Source organism: Heteronotia binoei, chromosome 13 (assembly GCF_032191835.1).
Source record: "Heteronotia binoei isolate CCM8104 ecotype False Entrance Well chromosome 13, APGP_CSIRO_Hbin_v1, whole genome shotgun sequence".
In the NCBI taxonomy this organism is placed as follows: Eukaryota; Metazoa; Chordata; class Lepidosauria; order Squamata; family Gekkonidae; genus Heteronotia; species Heteronotia binoei.
This window is the reverse complement of record NC_083235.1, coordinates 28,507,339-28,526,046: the sequence shown is the minus strand read 5'-3', so window position 1 is coordinate 28,526,046 and position 18,708 is coordinate 28,507,339. Positions and strand designations below refer to the sequence as shown.

General features: G+C 48.1%; 1 protein-coding gene across 1 annotated transcript; it reads right to left on the bottom strand.

Moving 5' to 3' along the window:
* Positions 1-17,311: 17,311 nt before the first annotated feature.
* On the bottom strand, positions 17,312-18,485 carry GPR84 (G protein-coupled receptor 84). Its single transcript, XM_060252552.1, has one exon. The coding sequence runs from the start codon at positions 18,465-18,467 to the stop codon at positions 17,316-17,318; it is 1,152 nt and encodes a 383-aa protein (XP_060108535.1). The 5' UTR covers positions 18,468-18,485; the 3' UTR covers positions 17,312-17,315.
* Positions 18,486-18,708: the final 223 nt, after the last annotated feature.

Sequence of the window (18,708 nt, the reverse complement as noted above, 5' to 3'; positions counted from 1 at the left end):
TTACTATGGTTGCCAACCTCCAGGTGGTGCCTGAAGATCTCCTGTGATTATAACTGGTCTCTAGGCAACAAAGAGAAAATGGCCACTTTGAAAGGTGGATTCGATGGCATTGAAGTCCCTCTTCTCAAAAACTCCATCTTCCTCAGGCTCCACCCCCAAACTCTCCAGGTATTTCCCACCTAGAGCTGGCAATCCTAACTAGTACAGGCAGCCAGTTGTCACATAGGGGCCAAGACAGATGTGGCAAACTAGATATGGGGTCAAACTAGATGTGGGTTCCTTCTGTATCATATAGTCCCCTCCATGGGAAAATACCTATCTGGGGCCATTTCAGTTTGGAAAAATGGTGGGGAGGGCTGACACCACCACTCATCCCCCTCACAACACATTCCCAATCTGAGTGGGGCCTTAGTAGCTGCCATCTGCCTAGGGTTGCCAAGTCCCTTGTATTCTGGAGTTCTATGGTACCTATTTTACCATAGTGTTTTCCCTCCCAAATGGCTAGAGCGTCTGGGAAACCATAGAGTTTTCCCAGAAATGCCTAGAGTAGACGCACACAACATCACCAGCGTGAAGATGTCACTTCCGGGTGATGTCATCATGCTGCCGACGAAGGGGGAGGTTCCCCTGCTGGCCCAATGTGGGCCAGTGGGTTGGGAACCTCCCAAGCAAGGGAACCCCCACCAGGACCAGGGGTTTGGCAGCCCTATATCTGACTGTCAGAATATGAGAGTCAGGTTGGGGCCCAGACCGAACCTGAGGTAAAACATCATGTCTAGTTTGGTCCTCAGAAAGCAATTCTAAGCAGGTAGATTCAGACTGCTGCTCAAGTCTATTCACTGGGTCTTACTCCCAGGAAAGTGCATTGCTGGTCTGTTAAATTTTTACTACCCTATGGGACATCATTTTGGATTTGATCCCTCAGGCATTTCACTGTCTCAGGCAACTCTGAGGAGGAGGAGACTGTCACACAGAGATGTGGTATGTGTAGATTGGTCTCCTCTAGCAGCATTATCATCTTACAGATATAGGCTTCCCAATCCGCAGGTTCCAGTGGGGGATCCCCCGGTTTTACAGCCAGCTGGCCAGTGGGGGAAGCCCCTCCCCCCACAGCCACCATGTACCTCTAGATTTCCCGCAGGACCTGCAAACAGGTCTGGTTTTAAAATGTGGGTGTTCCTTTAAATTGGAGCAGGAAGCAGGAAGTACTTCATGGGGAAGGGTTAGCAACAGCAGACCTGGTCAGAATGCAGCCCCTCATTGTTTTGTTTTCGTTTCAGACAAGTGAGTGTGTATGTAAAAGAGAGCAATGTAGCCCCTGTACTTTCCAGACCTCGTTTTGGAGGCACCAGAGACAGTTAAGTGTGTGTGTGAAAGCTAGGGGTCCCAACCCTCCCGCCCTAGCGGGGGACCCCAGGTTTTCCAGCCTCTTCCCCCGCTCCCCAAAGAAATGGAAGCGGGAGAAGAAACGGCGCGAAGGAGCGTGGCGACCCGCCCCTTCTCCGCTTCACCATGGCTGCTCCTCCGAGATGGGCTCAGGCTGGGCCCATCTCGGAGGAGCAGCTGGGATGGGGCGGGGAGGGGGCGGCGGCGGCGCAGCGGCATCGTCCGCTCTGCCTCTGAAGTGGAGTGGGGGGGCGCGGGGGAGGCGGGCCGCATGCGCAGTGGCTCCGTTCGAGAGCGCGTGCTGTGCAGTTGAGGCGCAGGCTGAGGGAAGGCGGGCCAGCCGGCTCACGGCTGTCTGGCCTCGGTCTGTGGCGGCGGTGGCGCCCGCAGGATGTTCCAAAGCCCCCGGGGCTATGACCTGCCTCCATGGCTTCCTCAGCGGCGGCTCTGCCTGCGCTGCCTTCCGCTCCCTGTTCAAATCCTCGCGGCGGCGCCAGCAGCATCATCACCATCAACGGCGCTTCACCGCCCGGCGGAGGCGAGGAGGAAAAACTTAGACGTTAAGGTGAAGCGCTGTTGATGGTGATGATGCTGCTGCCGCCGCGAGAATTTGAACAGGGAGCGGAGGGTGGTGCAGAGAGAGCCGCCACTGAGGAAGCCATGGCACCTCAGTGCGGATGCTTCCTCCGAGCTCCCCTCGAAAGCCGCCGGCAGGGGGTTCCGCCCCTCTCGGGTGGTGGTGGTGGTGGCCAAGAGTTCGAGCAGCAGCGGTACCGCTTCGCCGGCCTCTCGGAGGAGGACCTTAAGCAGCTGGTGAGCGGCCTTCCTTGGGTTGACCCAGTGCAGGGGTGGCCAAACTGTAGCTCAGGAGCCCCATGTGGCTCTTTCACACATATTGTGTGACTCTCGAAGCCCCCACAGCCTCATTAAAACTAAAGTTACTTTCTTTCCACCTTCCTCCCCCTGCATCTATTTGCATCCCTTCCTTGTCTTGCAGCTCTCAGACATCTGACGTTCATGGCTTGCAGCTCCCAAACATCTGATGTTTATTCTATGTGGCTCTTGCATTAAACAAGTTTGGCCACCCCTGACCCAGTGCGTGGGGGTGGTGGTAGAGTCCTCAGGTGCCTTGTGGGGAGGGCTGTACCACCTCAGAGAACAGGTGCATGATAGCAGTTGGGGGATGATAGCCTAGACAAAAAGTGGAGGGGGTTCTTTACACACAAAAAAATCTGGACTGGAGGGTTTCAGTCTCTTCTCCCTGGGCTGCTGGTATTGTGTTTGCAGAAAGTCCCTTTTTCTGTGCAAGGAGGAGCATTCAGAAACAATACTATCTCATTGGACTACTGTGTGGTCCCTTTAATTGTGATGGACAGAACTCCCTTTGGAGTTCAATTGTGCTTGTCACACCCTTGCTCCTAGCTCCACCCCAATGTCTCCTGGTTCCACCCCCAAAGTCTCCTGGCTCCACCCCCAAAGTCCCCAGATATTTCTGAAATTGGACTTGGCAACCCTAGTGAAAGCGGGGGTAGGGGAGAGAACTCTATTATTCCCTAAGGAGACTTATTCTCATAGGAAATAATGGAGAATTGATCCGCGGGTATCTGGGGCTCTGGGGGGGGGCTGTTTTTTGAGGTAGAGGCACCAAATTTGCAGCATAGCATCCAGTACCTTTCCCCAAAATACCCCCCAAGTTTCAAAAAGATTGAACCAGGGGGTCCAATTCTATGAGCCCCAAAAGAAAGTGCCCCAATCCTTCATTATTTTCTATGGAGGGAAGGAATTTTAAAGATGTGCGGTCCTTTTAAATGTGATGGCCAGAACTCCCTTTGGAGTACAGTTGTGCTTGTCACACCCTTGCTTCTGGCTCTGTCCTCAATGTCTCCTGGCTCCACCCCCAAAGTCTCCTGGTTCTGCCCCCAAAGTCCCCAGATATTTCTTGAATTGGACTTGGCAGCCCTATACAGATAGCAGTTTCAAATCTTTAAAGACTGTGACAGAAATCAACAGGTGAACGTAGGGCTGCTAACTCCAGGTTGAGAAATACCTGGAGCTTTAAGGATGGAGTTAGAGTTGTCAGGTCCCCGCTGAGGGAGCAGGATTGCCAGCTGCAGCCTGGGAAACTAATGGAGATTTGGAGGTGAAGCCTGAGGGAGACAGAGACCTCAGTGGGGTACAATGCCAGAAAGTCCACCTTCCAAAGCATCCATTGTATCTGGGCCAAGAATATAGGGAAGGATTTGGAACTAGAAAAGTGGGTCCAGGTCTGGAGGATAAATGCCAAAATGACAAGATCGGTGCCATACAAAGAAAAGATTTTTAAAATGATATATAGATGGCATATAATGGCGGAAAAATTGGCAAAAATGTACACGGGGTTATCCAATCTTTGTTGGAAGTTCAAGGAACAGGTCAGTACTTACTATCATATGTGGTGGACCTGTAGGGTTACCAAGGCGTATTGGATAAAGGTCCATGAACTTATCCAAAAAATACTGAAACTGTCAATACCATTTAAACCTGAGCTGTTTTTGTTAAATATATTTCTAACCAAGATGGACAAAATATGTGATAATTCATATAATAACAGCTGCAAGAATTATATTTGCACAATGTTGGAAGAAAAAAGTGATCCCAACTACGGATGACTTGATAGTAAAGATAATGGGTATAATAGTAGTAGATGAATTTTCATATAGACTCAACACTCAAGCATGTAAGAATAAAGTTCAGGATTGGTCAAAGTTTTATGAATGGTTATGCAAATGTAAATGAAAATGAGAACGCAAATAATATAAAAGGAAATAATATTAAAACGAGAATAAAAATAATATTAAAAGAGAAGGGTAGTAGGCAAAGAATAGAGAGCGAAGTGAGAAATACATAGGGACAGAGGCAGTAGAGGGAAACTGCTTACCTCACCTTTGTTTTTGTTATATGTGTTTAAGTTTTTGTTCGAAATATATTGTTATGTTATGTGGAAATTTTGAATAACATATTGGAATTGCAAAGCATCCATTGTATCCAGGGGAACTGATCTCTGTATTCTGGAGATGAGATGGAGATCCCCAGGTCCCACCTGGAGGCTGGCATCCCCAGGTGGAGCCTAGGGAGGATAGTGTTTGTGGAGTGAAGGGACCTCTAGCAGTATATATTGCCATACAGCCCACCCTCTGGAACAGCCATTTTTCTACAGGGCTACTGAAATCTGTAATCTGGAGATCAGCTGCAGTTGTGGGACATCTCCAGGGCCCACCTGGAGGTTGGCAACTCTGACCTTCCCCTTCTGTGTACAGGAAAGCCATACTGCAGTGTTTCCCATTTACAGGGTCGTAACCCGGTACAGGGCCACGGAAGCCTCACTACTGGGTCACAAGAAAAGCCAAAGCAAGCCCCGCCCCCAGCAAAGCTAGCCTCGTCCCCAGCAAAGCATAACCTCTGCTCTGCTTTCTTCCCCTGTCTCTCTGTTGTGCAGAGAAAAGCTAGCCTTGAAGACTGACACAGGCTGCAAAGCCTGAACATATGAACGTATGAAGCTGCCTTATACTGAATCAGACCCTCGGTCCACCAAAGTCAGTATTGTCTACTCAGACTGGCAGCGGTTCTCCAGGGTCTCAAGCTGAGGTTTTTCACTCCTACTTGCCTGGATCCTTTTTAGTTGGAGATGCCAGGGATTGGACCTGGGACCTTCTGCTTACCGAGCAGATGCTCTACCACTATTATTATTATTATTTATTTGATTTATATCCCGCCCTACCCCACCGAAGTGGGCTCAGGGCGGCTTACAATACAGAGATTCTAACAGAATTCAAATTTTAAATATAGTAGCAGTTTACATAGTTAAGAAATTAAAACATTAAAAACAGTGCATCAGTCCAACAACATACAATCTATACACTTCCTTCGGTATTTTGGTAGTTTGGTGGCTTGGGACCGGTCAGTTATAGGCCAACCGGAAGAGGACTGTCTTACAGGCCCTGCGGAATTGTCCAGTATCCTGCAGGGCCCTGACCTCTTCCGGTAACTGGTTCCACCAGCAAGGGGCTGTTATTGAGAAGGCCCTGTCCCTGGTTGACTTCAACCGGGCCTCCTTTGGCCCAGGGATTACGAGCAGATTTTGGGAGCCAGATCGCAGTGCTCTCTGGGGAACATATGGGAAGAGACGGTCCCTAAGGTCCCTGAGCCACCGTCCCTCCCTAAGCCTGAGCTCTATTTGGCTTCCTTCCTTCCCCCGTCTCTGTGTTGTGCAGAGAGGAGCTGGGCTGCCTCTCCTTCCTTCTCCCCCCTCCCAGTGTTTAAGAGAAAAGCTGGAGTCCACTGGCAATTTAGACCCATGAAGTGTTCTTCAAGGTATGAGCTTTCATGTGCCTTGCAGTATGTTCTCCTGGGGAGATTTCCCTGGGAGGCCTGGGCGGCAAAGAAGGGTGTGTTTTTTTCAGCCGGGAGGGGCGGGGAGTGGGCATTCCAGTAGCTTTTTTTTTTACCAAATGACCCCTGGACAGAATTGTTGCTGGCTGGGGTCATCGGATGGTGAGAAAGGTTTTTTTTTCCCCTCCCCCCCTCCCCTTCTTTCTTTCTTTCTTTCCCTGAAATTGATGCTCTGTCTGTATTCTTGGTGCTGGGATTGGGGGGGAGCAACAGTGGGAGGGCTTCTAGTGTCCTGGCCCCACTGGTGGACATTCTGGTGCTTTTTGAGCATTGTATGAGAGAATTTTGGACTGGATAGTCCACTGGCCTGATCCAACATAGCTCCTCTTATGTTCTTTCCATGTCTTTCTTTTCCTCTCCTTCCATTTCCTTCTTTCCCTTTCTCTTTCTTTCCTTCCATTTTTATTGGATGAAACTTTTCTGTTCATCATACTGTTGTTGCAGACATAGGAGCTCTGCCAATGAAAAGTTGGCACCCTTAGTTGTAGACAGTTGGCCTTTCTATGAGATTTTTGTGTGAGTGAGTGAGAGTGAAAGGTATGAGGCAGAAAGAGATTATTGGAGATTACTGCAGTATATCTCAACAGCACTGGAAGTGATGGTACTATGAACTTGGCACCATTTTACTGGTCCTGCTTTTAACAGCTGTCTGACACCAAAATTAAACTCCACTTGTAGATATTAAAAAGGATGAAAGAAGGTAATTGGCTAAATATCTGCAAAACAGGTTGCTTTTAAAGGCATGGAAAACAGCCAGTAAAAAGTTGCAAGCCCCTCATAAATATCCTTTTTGGGATAACTACAGAAAAGCTTGTATGAACTTCATATAACTTAAAATTAATTCATTAATTGCAGTACAATTCTCTGCTACCTTTCACAGCAATTTCCCATTGTTTCAGCCAAAGAAAAGTATGAAAAATAGCTGTCGAAAGATTTTCTTGAAACCAAGCAAGCTTGGTTATAGCTTGAGTCAGAGTTCCAGTAGTAGCAGCTGAAGGAAGGGCCTACTAAATGTTTCAGCATATTTTGAGATAGAACAGCTGCCAGGGCCCAGTGTGGGTGATACACAGTGCTGTCATTCCTGATGGCAATGGCAACAGCACTCCCAACTGCATACACTGGCCAGAGCTGTTGAGGAAGGGGTGTGTAGGTGGTGCAGGCAATTGAACATGGGCATTAGGAGTGCTTGCAAGTTGGAGAAGAACACACAAACAGATAGGTGCATGCAGGTGTGGGAGTGGAAAAAAAGAAACGCCCACTTTCCACCCCCATTTTGGCTCAGCATGAGTTTCAGAGAGATTTTTCTAAAAATGAAGTTACTTCAGAAGAAGAGGCAGGTTTGGGGGAGTGCCCTGGAAGTGACATCACAGGAAAAGGTGGAGTTTTGGTTCAGTGTGCCCCAGAAGTGACATCACTTGGCCCTTGACACCACAGGAAATGACATAATTTCTGCCTCTCAGCTCCACCCCCAAAGCCTCTTGGCTCCACCCCCAAATTTTAGTGGGCCACGAAGGGGAAGTGTAAAAATAACAGGGCTACAGGAAAGAAAAGTTTGGGAAACCCTGCCATACTGTTATACTTCTGGAAAGCCTTTTTTTAAAAAAAGGATGGTGTAATGTTTCCCAACCTACCATTTGGCAAACACGGGGGAAAAAAGCCGGCCCTTTGCTGAGGCAGCCCTTGTGGATTTTTCTCTACTGTTGATAACCTGAATTGCTTTGAACTTTGAATCACCGAGTCTTCAAGTGGGTACACCTGCCAATAAAAAAAAAAATTAAACGAAAGACAACAGAGTACATGAGGTGATGGCTTTTTATTGGTGTGGGAAATGAAAGATTGGAAGATTTGTGACAGCTGTATAGGTAAAGGTTGCCAAGAAGGGGAAATTGCAATCTGGGAGGGCAACTCTAAATAAAACCACATCTGATTAAGGCTGTTTTTCTCCATGGAGGATTTCCTCCACCTTGGCTTCTAACCTTGGCTTCTAACCTGGAGGGCTTTTCCTGCAAAGGGACAAGAACTGGGGCCTGGCAATCTTCTGGAGTTGACAGCTATCTCCAGACTACAGAGCTGAGATTCCCTGGAAAAAAATGGCTGCTTTGGAGGGTGGACTGTATGCCATTATACTCAAGGCTCGGTATCAGCATGCTCTGAGCTGGCGCAGCTGCTGAGGCCCAGATCTTCCAGTAGGCCCCATTGCCCCCTCCCCATCTCCCCTGTGGCCCATCTGTTGTGAGCCTTCCCAGCACCCATTCTTCCAGTTGCATGCACTGCCTAGCACAATCAGGGAAGGGTGTGAAAGAGAGCACTGGGAGGACTGGAAAACAGGCAACCTGGTGGAGGAAAGATGGATGGGTAAGGTAGGGGAGTAGAATTAGGGTGACCAGCCTCCACGTGGGGCCTGGAGATCTCCCTTTTTTACAGCAATTCCAGCTGGCAGAGATCAGCTCCCCTGGAGAAAACAGCTGCTTGGAAGGGTGAACTCGATGGCTTTGTATTCTGCTGAGATCCCTCCCCTCCCCAAACCCCACCTTCTCTCGGAACTATCCCCAAAATCTCCAGGTATTTTCCTGCACAGACCTGGCAACTCTAAGTGGAATGCAGACATGTGGGCAGAGAGCTGTCAGCAGGGGGCACAGTGGCAAGCATAGGAGGGGAGGGGGCCCTGAACACTGTCATTTCAGGGCCCACCAAAACCTGGACCTGGACCCCGGATTATACTCCACTAAGGTTCCTCCCCCAGACCCTGACATCTCAGTCTCCACCCTGAAATTTCTCAAGCCAGCAAACTTAACCAGAACCTGCCACCACCACTGATCCCATTCCTGACACATGGAACTGGCTGTGGCCTTTCTTATCGCATATGAGGGACTAAACAGTATATTAAATACCAGGCATGGCCAAACTTGCTTAACATAAGACCCACATAGAATAAACATCAGATGTTTGAGAGCCACAAAACATGAATATCAGATGTTTGAGAGACACAAGACAGGAAGGCAGGCAGGCAAATAGTTGGAGAGAGGGGGAGGGGAAAAAGCAACTTTAACTTTAAATGCATTCTGCAAGCTGCTGTTTAGTTTGGCTTGAGAAGTGATTTAAAGAGGGAAATATCTTCTCCAAACTGGCTGACAAGGCAGGCTTCAAGAGCCGCACAATATCTGTGAAAGAGCCACATATGGCTCCCGAGCCACAGTTTGGCCACCCCTGTTATACACAAACATATATAATTCTATCCCTAATTCCATATTCTGAAATTAGAAGCAACTTTTGGGAGGCGAATTTAGAAGGGCTTAATCTTTTCCCCATTTGTTGATCCATTCCAACTCCACCATGAAAGTTGTGTTTGCTAGGAAAGGCTTAGATGGCACCCTCTAGTCTATTTGCTGTTTCTAAGAAACCTCTCCCAAAGGTGTTTTTCTTGTTAAAAAGACAACATCTGGGCTTGGTCACACTCCTTTGCATATAACAGTAATTAGCAGTCTGGGAGATTGACCACCATCACTGGGACAGTAGAGAATTGAAGGAGTTTAAGGTGGGAACAGGGTGGCTTTATGCTGCATGTATATATATATTTTTAATCCCTTCACCGCTGGGGACTTAGGGTTGCCAATTGCCTGGAGAAAAAAATGCCCTGTCCCTTTAATAGAACTTTAATGGCAGGGCCAGCTCTGCCACTAGGCAAACTAGGCAGTTGCCTAGGGCGCCAGTCTTCTTGGGGCACCGAATATGGCGTCCCCATGTGACTCGGTGATGTTATCAATGCAGGGGGGGGGGCACCAGAAGTTAGCCTTGCCTAGACAGTCTAGGGCTGGCCCTGTTTAATAGAATGTTATTGACCAGGTATTTACCTCCAGTCCATGAAAAATTTCACCTGCCCATTTCTACACTTTTTTTTTGTCATTACGTTGTAGCCAATTTATGGCCACCCCATAGGATTTTCAAGGCAAGAGATGTTCAAAGGTGGTTTGCATTCCCTGCCTTTGTGGAGCAAGCCTGGCCTTCCTTGGTGGTCTCCCATCCAGGGGTAGAATTCTAGCAGGAGCTCCTTTGCATATTAGGCCACACACCCCGATGTAGCCAATCCTCCAAGTGTTTACAAAAAAAAGCCTTGAAAGCTCCTGGAGGACTGGCTACATCAGAGGTGTGTGGCCTAATATGCAAAGGAGCTCCTGCTAGAATTCCACCCCTGCTCCCATCCAAACATTAACCAGGACTGACCCTGCTAAGCTTCTGAGATCTGGTCTATCCAGGTTGGGTCACATCTTTAAAGTGCAATCCAAACAGATCTACTCAGAAGCAGGCCTTTTTTTTAATGCTGGAACTCCTTTGCATATTAGGCCACACACCCCTGATGTAGCCAATCCTCCAAGAGCTTACAGGGCTCTTCTTACAGGGCCTACTATAAGCTCCAGGAGGATTGGCTACATCAGAGGGTGTGTGGCCTAATATGCAAAGGAGTTCCAGCTTAAAAAAAAAGCCCTGCTCAAAAGTAAGTCCCATTTTATTCAATGGGACTTGCTTTCAGGAAAATGTTCTTAGGATTTCAACCTTAGTTACTGTTATAGGGACAGGATATTTTCCATCAAGACTATTTTCAACTCAAGTTAGAGTAGGACCTTTTCCAATAATATACTTAACATATTTCAACTCAAGTTGAAGTAGGATGTATTTAACTATTTAATGTATTTAACTATTTTCAACTCAGGTTGGAGTCGGACCTTTTCCCATAATGTATTTAGGAAAGGAAAGGTCCCCTGTGCAAGCACCAGTCGTTTCTGACTCTGGGGTGACGTTGCTTTCACGACGTTTTCATGGCAAACTTTTAATGAGTTGATTTGCCATTGCCTTCCCCAGTTATCTTCACTTTCCCCCCAGCAAGTTGGGTACTCATTTTACCGACCTCAGAAGGATGGAAGGCTGAGTCAACCTGGAGCTGGCTACCTGAACCAGCTTCCACCGGAATCGAACTCAGGTCGTGAGCAGAGAGTTCAGACCACAGTGCTGCAGTACTGCTGCTTTACCACTCTGCGCTACGGGGCCACTATAACATCATAGTGTTTAACATCATAGTAAATCCAGCCCTGTTCCAGTTCAACACTTCTGTTAGCTGTAGTTTAGGGATGCCAAGTCAGTCCAAACAACTGGAAAGGTTTGGAAGGGAACGAATAAAAAAAGAAGGCGTTCTGCTGAATCGGAGAGCAAGGAAAATGATTTCCTGTTGCCCCACCCTATCCTCATTCCGATTCATATCTGATCTTCATCATGCTCCAGTGGCACTTTGACCCTGAAGGGGTTAATATTTGTTCAGAGGAAGCTGATGAATTTCTTGACGCCGAGCAAACACCCAGTTTTGTTCTGAGAAGAGGATCTGCAACTATGCAATTAGAGAACTGCTGCATGTAAGTCAGGGGCTGAGCCCAGGACAATTGCTTAGTAAAATAAAACAAAACAAAACAAACACCCAAAGATGATAAGTCAGTGGAAGGGCTGGGCCCCTCTGATTCACATACATGCCAAAACATAAGGCTAAGGACCAGACTGCTCAGGGCCTATGACATGAGTCACGGGGTATACCCAACCTGATTGTGTCCTTTTTGCAGAGATATTTGTCCTGCCCTTGTAGCCATTTTGGCTAGGGAAAACACCACAGGAAGGAAGGCTGAAGCCCCTCTCCTCCTGCATTGCACTTGGGTTGCCAGCCTGCAGGTGGAGCCTGGAGATTTCCCAGACTGACAACTGGTGTCCAGACGATGGCTGCTTTGGAGGATGGACTGTATGGCATTACACCCCACTGAGCTCCCTCCCCTCCCCAAACCCCACTCTCCTCAGCTCCACATCCAGATGTTTCCCAACTCACAGCTGGCAACCCTAGACTCTGGGTGCACCTGGGAATAACAGTTCCTCACAGAGTTTTTTGGTAGGAAAAGCCCAGCAGGAACTCATTTGCATACTAGGCCATACCCCCTGGTGCCAAGCCAGCCGGGACTGTGCTCCTGTGCGTCCCTGCTCAGAAAAAGCCCTGGTTCCTCAGCTTCATGGCTAAGGCTGCCAGGTTGCCCATCATGGCAGGCATTCTCCCATCTCTGCATGAAGCAGCAGGAGCAAAAATGGGAGGGGGGAAACCAGCTTCCCATCATGCTTCAGAAATTACCCAAATCTCTATGGTTTTTACCATAAAGCTTTGGGAAATTCCTAGAGCATTGCTGATGCTGTGATGTCGTGTCTAAGTATACACAACCAGAGGTGGCATCACTGCACAGCACAACACTGGTTTTCCATAGTCTCTGCGCCTAATGCACCTGCAGGTTGGCATTGGTGGGCTGGCAACCCTGCCATGTCTGTCTATAGAAAGAACTTATATCACAGGGGACATGAAGTTTGGCCTTAACTCATCTGGCACAGAAAACCAGTATGCAATAGCGGATAAAGTGTTGGACTAGGATCTGGGAAACTCCAGTTTTGAATCCCCACTCTGCTTTGGGAACTGGCTAGTGCCAGTTAGGCGTAGGGGTTAAGATTGGTGGACTGTAATCTGGAGAACTGGGTTTGAGTTCCCACTCCTCCCAATGCTTGGGTCAGTCACAAGTTCAGAGCAATTCTCTCAGAGCTCTCTCAGCCCCACCTACCTCACAGGGTGTCTGTTATGGGGACAGGAAGGCAAGGAGATTGTAGGCCACTCTGAAACTCCGAGTGAAAGGCAGGGTATAAATCCAACTCTTCTTTCTCTGGGTGACCTTGGGCCAGCCACATACTCTGAGATTAACCTACTTTGTAGTGCTGTTGTTCTGAGAATAAAAAAATGTGTGTGTGTTGAAGAATGATGTAATCCACATTAAACCCACATTGAGAAGAAAGTAGGGTACAAATGCATTTTCTTCTGTGGGGTTCCTCTCTTGTGCCTTCCAATTGGTGATAATGCAGAAATAAAGTAGGGCAGGCTTTTCCTGGAATAGAAAAAATTGCAGCTCTTTCCCTTTGAATGCACCCGGCTGTGGTGTGAAGGCACAGTGCCAATAGATAGAGAGACTCCCATGTTTGCAGATGGACTAGCTGCATCTGGAGCAAGCCAAACAAAAAGCAGTGTGGCAACTGAGCTGGCAAACAGAATCACCTCCTTCTTCAGGCAGCGTACCTATGCCATCAGGTGAACCCGCTGCCACACAGCACGGGATCAGGGCCATGGAAGTAATGTGGTGATACTGGTGTGTGTGAGCATCATGCTGGGAAACTCTCCACTTGCTGCTTTTTGTAGGCTGGGTGACTGTCAACAGTCTGGTTAAAAAAGGAGGTGGTATCTCTAGAGCTCATGTCTCCATAAAATCATAGAGCTCCAGGGTCATTTAGTCTAGTCCAACCCCCTGCAGAAAGCAAGAAATTCAGAAATACCTGTCCCTCACACCCCCAGTGACCCCTGCTCCATGCCCTCAAGATGGCAAAAAAAGACCCCCGTCCGATATGTTGTCAAAGGCTTTTACGGCCGGAGTCCATTGGCTGTAGATTTGCTGGGCTGCATGGCTGTGGTCTTGGCATTGTGAGACCTGACATTTCGCCAGCAGCTGTGACTAGCATCCTCAGAGGTGTAACCCAGAAAACTGGAGTTCTCTATGGGTCAAACTTAGAAGAAGTTGGTAGGCAGGTAATTGATATCTACTCAAGCAGATGGGGTAGGGCTGAGTCATTATCTTGTGGGAGCTTCCTGGGCTGTGCCATGTATGGTTCAGGAGCTGTGCTTCTGTGAGCTTCCGCTGAATCTGAGGCCTGCTTGCATGCCTGTTTCAATTAATATTAATTTTTCCTTGTCTATTTTTGCAGATGGGCAACAAACTAAGTAGGATGGGTTTATCGGTTAGGGAAGAAACAAAGTATTGACAGGATCTTTTTTTTTAAAGTCTGTCCTTGATTTTGTACTAAATCTAGATGCTTATAGTTTTAAATTGCATTTTCTTTTATAATATAATTGTATGCCTCCTACTTTCTGCTACTTATGAACAAATGCCTAATAAAGGTTTCAGTATCAGTACTGAGTGAAGCTGAATTTGACCTGAAGAAACACAGAGTCTGAAGATTATTTTTGAAAAATTGTCATGAATTATTTTATTAAATATATGACAAATAACAGCATCGTGTACAAAGAACATCAGGCAATGGAGAGATCTTATCCACATGGACCATACATGACTATAGTACATAGCTTAGGGAAATCGGGCCTCAGGTAAGGGAGGAAGATCTGCTTTCAGATAGCTGTTGTTATCTTGGGGTGTGGTGAAAACTCAGGCTGCTAAATCTTCCAATGTCATGTCAGCAGCAGTCCTCACTGCAGATGGCCCTCACAGAATCCCTGTTTTATAGACCTCATCATAGAACTTGGCAGCTCACATAGAATCCTGAGGCCTTCCCTCCATTCAGGCTGTGAAGATAAAAGTTTCCTTAGGGAATAAATGGCTGCTTTGGAGGATGGACTAAATGGCATATACCCTACTGGGGTCACTCCTCTCCCCAAACCCTGCCCTTTCTAGACACCACCACCAAATCTCCAGAAATTTCCCAAAAAGGTGGCAACCAAATGAATACACCTTACAGCTGCTAAAGGCAGCTGATCCTTCCAACCATGCTGTGAGCATCTACAGGGAATCTTTCTCCTTCTGCTATTGGGGGGTATTGTTGAAGAAGGTAAGCAGAGGCTTTCCAAATGGCAATATTGGCACACATTTTTTTCAAGAGATCTCTGAAGGCAGGAGGGTATTGTAACATCCCCTTTAGCTATGGGTTCCCCAGTTAGTATACTCACTCAGGCACCCATTCTCCGGTCCATTCAACAAAGACAAGCTGGATCAAAACACCAACTGTTTATTTGCAAGGGGACAACTCCCACAACCAGCAACTACAGCTAGGGCTTTTTTTGTAGCAGGAATTCCTTTGCATATTAGGCCACACCCCCATGATGTAGCCAATCCTCCAAGAGCTTACAGGGCTTTCAGTTCAGGGCCAACTGTAAGCTCCAGGAGGACTGGCTACATCAGGGTATGTGCGGCCTAATATGCAAAGCAGTTCCTCCTACAAAAAAAGCCCAGAGTCTACAGCTAACATACAAAACTGGATCAGTCAAATCAAGAACTCCACCTGATAGGACCAAACTAAATTGCAGAGATATTATGAGGGGAGCAGACTATTCCATTACATATATATAGTAAATATACCACCGTTCAGTGTGAGAATCTACCCCCATTGTTCCTTCCCAGAGCTGAAATAACACCTGTTTATCAGCACTGGCTCTCTTGGGGAGCTCAAAGCAGGAGATGGGAGTGACCTCTTTCTTGATTTACTGGCCCATACCAATTTCCTTTCACCCCTGCCCAGGTCTCATCATTCATTCTCCATCTTGTGAAGTAAGCAGAAGGCACTTCAGTTCAGTCCCACAACCAAGATGGTTAGAGAGACAGTAGACAATCAGCAGGTTATGGGAAGGAATGGAGCAGGAGAAACAGAGGCGCTGATCCCTTCTGCTATGTGAGGTATTTTTCCAAATAGCAACTTTGGCACACACTTTCAGGGATCTCTGAAGACAGGAAGGTGAGGAGATGGTGCAGACATCGTGTGCAGATGAGAAAGGGTGATTTGGTGTCTATCTTATTGTAGTGGCCTACTCGTAGCTGTAGCTTTCTTCCTGAAATGGCTGTTTATGAGAGGACAAAACAAAACAATACAATTGTTCTACATGAGCAACAGTTGTCAGCCTCCAGGTGGGGAGTGGAGCAATCTGAGAATTATAGCTTATCTTCAGACTACGGATATCTAGTCCCTTAGAGAACACGGCAGGTTTGGAAGGTGGACTCTGTGGCATCACATCACTGCTAAATTTCCTCCCCAAGACCCTCAAGGCTCCAAGAATTTCCCAGTCCAGAGCTAGCAACACTAAGGGCGTTTTCGCACTGACCTTAATCGGCAGCGACGCCCCTCTTCAGCATGCAGGATCTGCGCGGATTTCACACCAATTGCCGCAGAGCACCCGGAAGAGCCGGAAAGTCCCACGGCTTTTGCGGCGCAAATGGAAACCGCCAAAACCCAGTTTCCATTTGCGCCGCAAAAGCCGCGGGACTTTCCGGCTCTTCCGGGTGCTCCGTGGCAATTGGTGCGAAATCCGCGCAGATCCTGCGTGCTGAAGAGGGGCGTCGCTGCCGATTAAGGTCAGTGCGAAAACGCCCTAAGTCTTTAGCACTAACAGCCACTGCTCCAATCTGTTCCAATGGGCAATAGCTTTAATTTGAACAAATCCCAAGTACCTCCTTCTCCAAGTGTTTCACTCTCAGAATCTCCAGTGCCTGAATTAATGGGCACAAGGGAGAGGAGGAGTAAAGAGAAGGACTTCTTTTGGGTCATTCAACAGAAATTGATTCCAAGTTCCAACTTCTCTCTGTTTTATGGCTGGGGAACAGAGCAGGTTCTGATACTATCTAAGCAAATAAAAACTAGACTTAAGTCAAGCTGCCAAAAAGCTAGTCCTAATTGGAGGAATCTTATTGCTCTCCTTGATGCTCTGCATATCAACATATGGCTCAGCAACTGGTGGGAACCAGGAGGCCAGGGATGCGGGGTTGCCATTGGTGATGGCATGACCTCACTTCTGGGGGAAACATAGAAGTGTCATCATATCACTCTAGGAATTGCCAGAAACTCTGTGGTAAAACCACAGTTTCCAGTGATCCCTAGACCAGAGTGACATCGCTTCTGGAAAGTGAAATCATAGTGTCTCCGCCAACAGGTTACTTTACATTATTTTTCTCCTGCTGGTGTAGGAGCAGTGGCAGGAAACAGGAGCTAGGAGGCAGGAAGTCCTCCCCTAGCAGGAAAATGACATCCCTAGAGAGTCTTAAGAGGTAGGTTATTTTCTGGGTTCTGTGCCACCGCCAAGAATTGTGGAGGATGTGAGACAGAAATATGGCTATTTATATGTACAGGGCCAGCCCTAGACTGTCTGGCACCCTAGACAAGACTAACTTCTGGCACCCCCACCCCTGCACTGGTAACATCACCAAGTCACATGGGGGGCACCCAATTCAGTGCCCCCAGAAGGTCAGCTGCCTAGGCAATCGCTTAGTTTGCCTAGTGGCAGGGCTGGTCCTGTATATGTATATATGTGTGAAAAAATATAGATATAAAAATACAATAAAAACAATATATGCAAACAATAATGTGCAAGCTAGGCAATGGTTTCAGTGTCTGTGCTTATTGAAAAAGAGAACTTGTAGGTGTTTGTCCACAAGAGGCTCTGTGAAGGAGCAGCGGTTCCTTTCATTCCTTGAGGTCCAGTAAGGCCAAAGAGTTCCATCACTGGCTACTAATCTCACAACAGGATTCCCCCCAGCAGCTTCAAGAAGTGGTGGAGGATCAATGAATGCCAACTGCTGTGACATTCCAGGCTACTTCCTGGTGACCTCTGAAACTGTGGACAAACCAGGGTTAGAGGAGGTTCTCAGAGACAGAGAATAGCGTGCTTCTGGTTAGCGACACCGGTGAAGCCGCTGTGTGACGTTGTAGAGCACCCCTCTGTAGGCCTCGCGGAACTGGCGGTTCATAGCGGCATACAGCACCGGATTGATGCAGCTGTTCAGCCACGTGAGGTTGGCCGCGATCATGTGCAGGACAACGGGGGCCCGGTTTTTGGCATCGAAGATGTTGAGCAACATGAAGGGGATGTAGCACACGACAAAGAAAATGAAGACCACGAAACACATGCGAGTCACCCGGCGGAATTCCGTGTTGCTATCCTTTGGCTTGCAAGCAGCTGCCTTCTTTGGTGGGGCAACAGGCTGAGGCACAGGATTAGTTCCACTGTCCTCGGGAGCTGAAGGAACAGAGGTTTTGGAAGTCGGCTCAGAGGCCAGACCCTCACAGGACTGTTGAGAAGGCCCCGCGCTATCGACCCCGCTGTCGAGTTCTTGGCAGTCTCTTGGTGTTGCTGAGCTGGTTCCAGCTTCTTGGGTTCCCTTCAGGCTGGCTTTCTTCAGCTTGTATTGCTCCAGGGCCTGGGCAGCCCCCTTGACTTTGCGATGGATGAGGAAGTAGAAAATGCCAACGCAGCTGAGGGCTACCACAAAGTAGAAGCCCATGAGGATGGTGGTGTAGGGCCGGCCTCGGAGGCGGTGGAAGCTACAGGTACAGACTTTGGGCACCAATACATAAACAGACCACAGGGGGGCAAAGCTGGCAAACCCAATGACCCAGGTGATCAGGCAGACGAGTATCATTTTGAGGCGGGAAAAGAGCCGGTCAAAGAGGGCCGTATTGGCGATGAGGAGATATCGGCTGATGGCGATGAGGCAGAGGGTTAAGATGGAGACCGAGTTGGAGACGAAGAGCAACATCCCGAAGACACGGCAGAAGTTGGGGCCTGCCCGCCAGTAGAGGTGAAGGTAGGAATCGACAGAGAAGGGCTGCAGGAAGGTGCAGTAAAGCAAGTCGGCTAAAGTCAAGTTGACAATCAGCAGGTTGAAGCGGGTCTGCAGCTTGGGCTCCACCGCATAGGCCAGCAGTGTCAGCACATTGCCCACTGTGCCGAGGATCGTCACCACGATGCCCCAACTGACCGACACGTAGCGGTAGCCAACGATGGAGGGGTCATAACAGGAGAAATTGTCCATGACATTCTCCATCTTGGGATGCAGCGGTTGCAGCCTATACCTGCTAAAAAACTGGGAGGTACTGGACCAATTTTGTGCCTAGAGGAAACAGAAGAAAAGAAGGGATCAAGCAAACATATTTGAGAATGTGAGGGTTTTTGTCTCTGTGATTGGTTGTGGCTTCAAGGCTGGCAAAAGACAGTGCAAGTCATTACAGGGATTCCCTTTTTTCAGGTTTTTGCGATGGCTTCTAACTGGACTGGCTTCTTTAAAA

What these genes read in the sequence shown, in the direction of transcription:
- GPR84 (XM_060252552.1), bottom strand. Translation starts at nt 18,467, where the DNA reads ATGGAGAATGTCATGGACAATTTCTCCTGTTATGACCCCTCCATCGTT.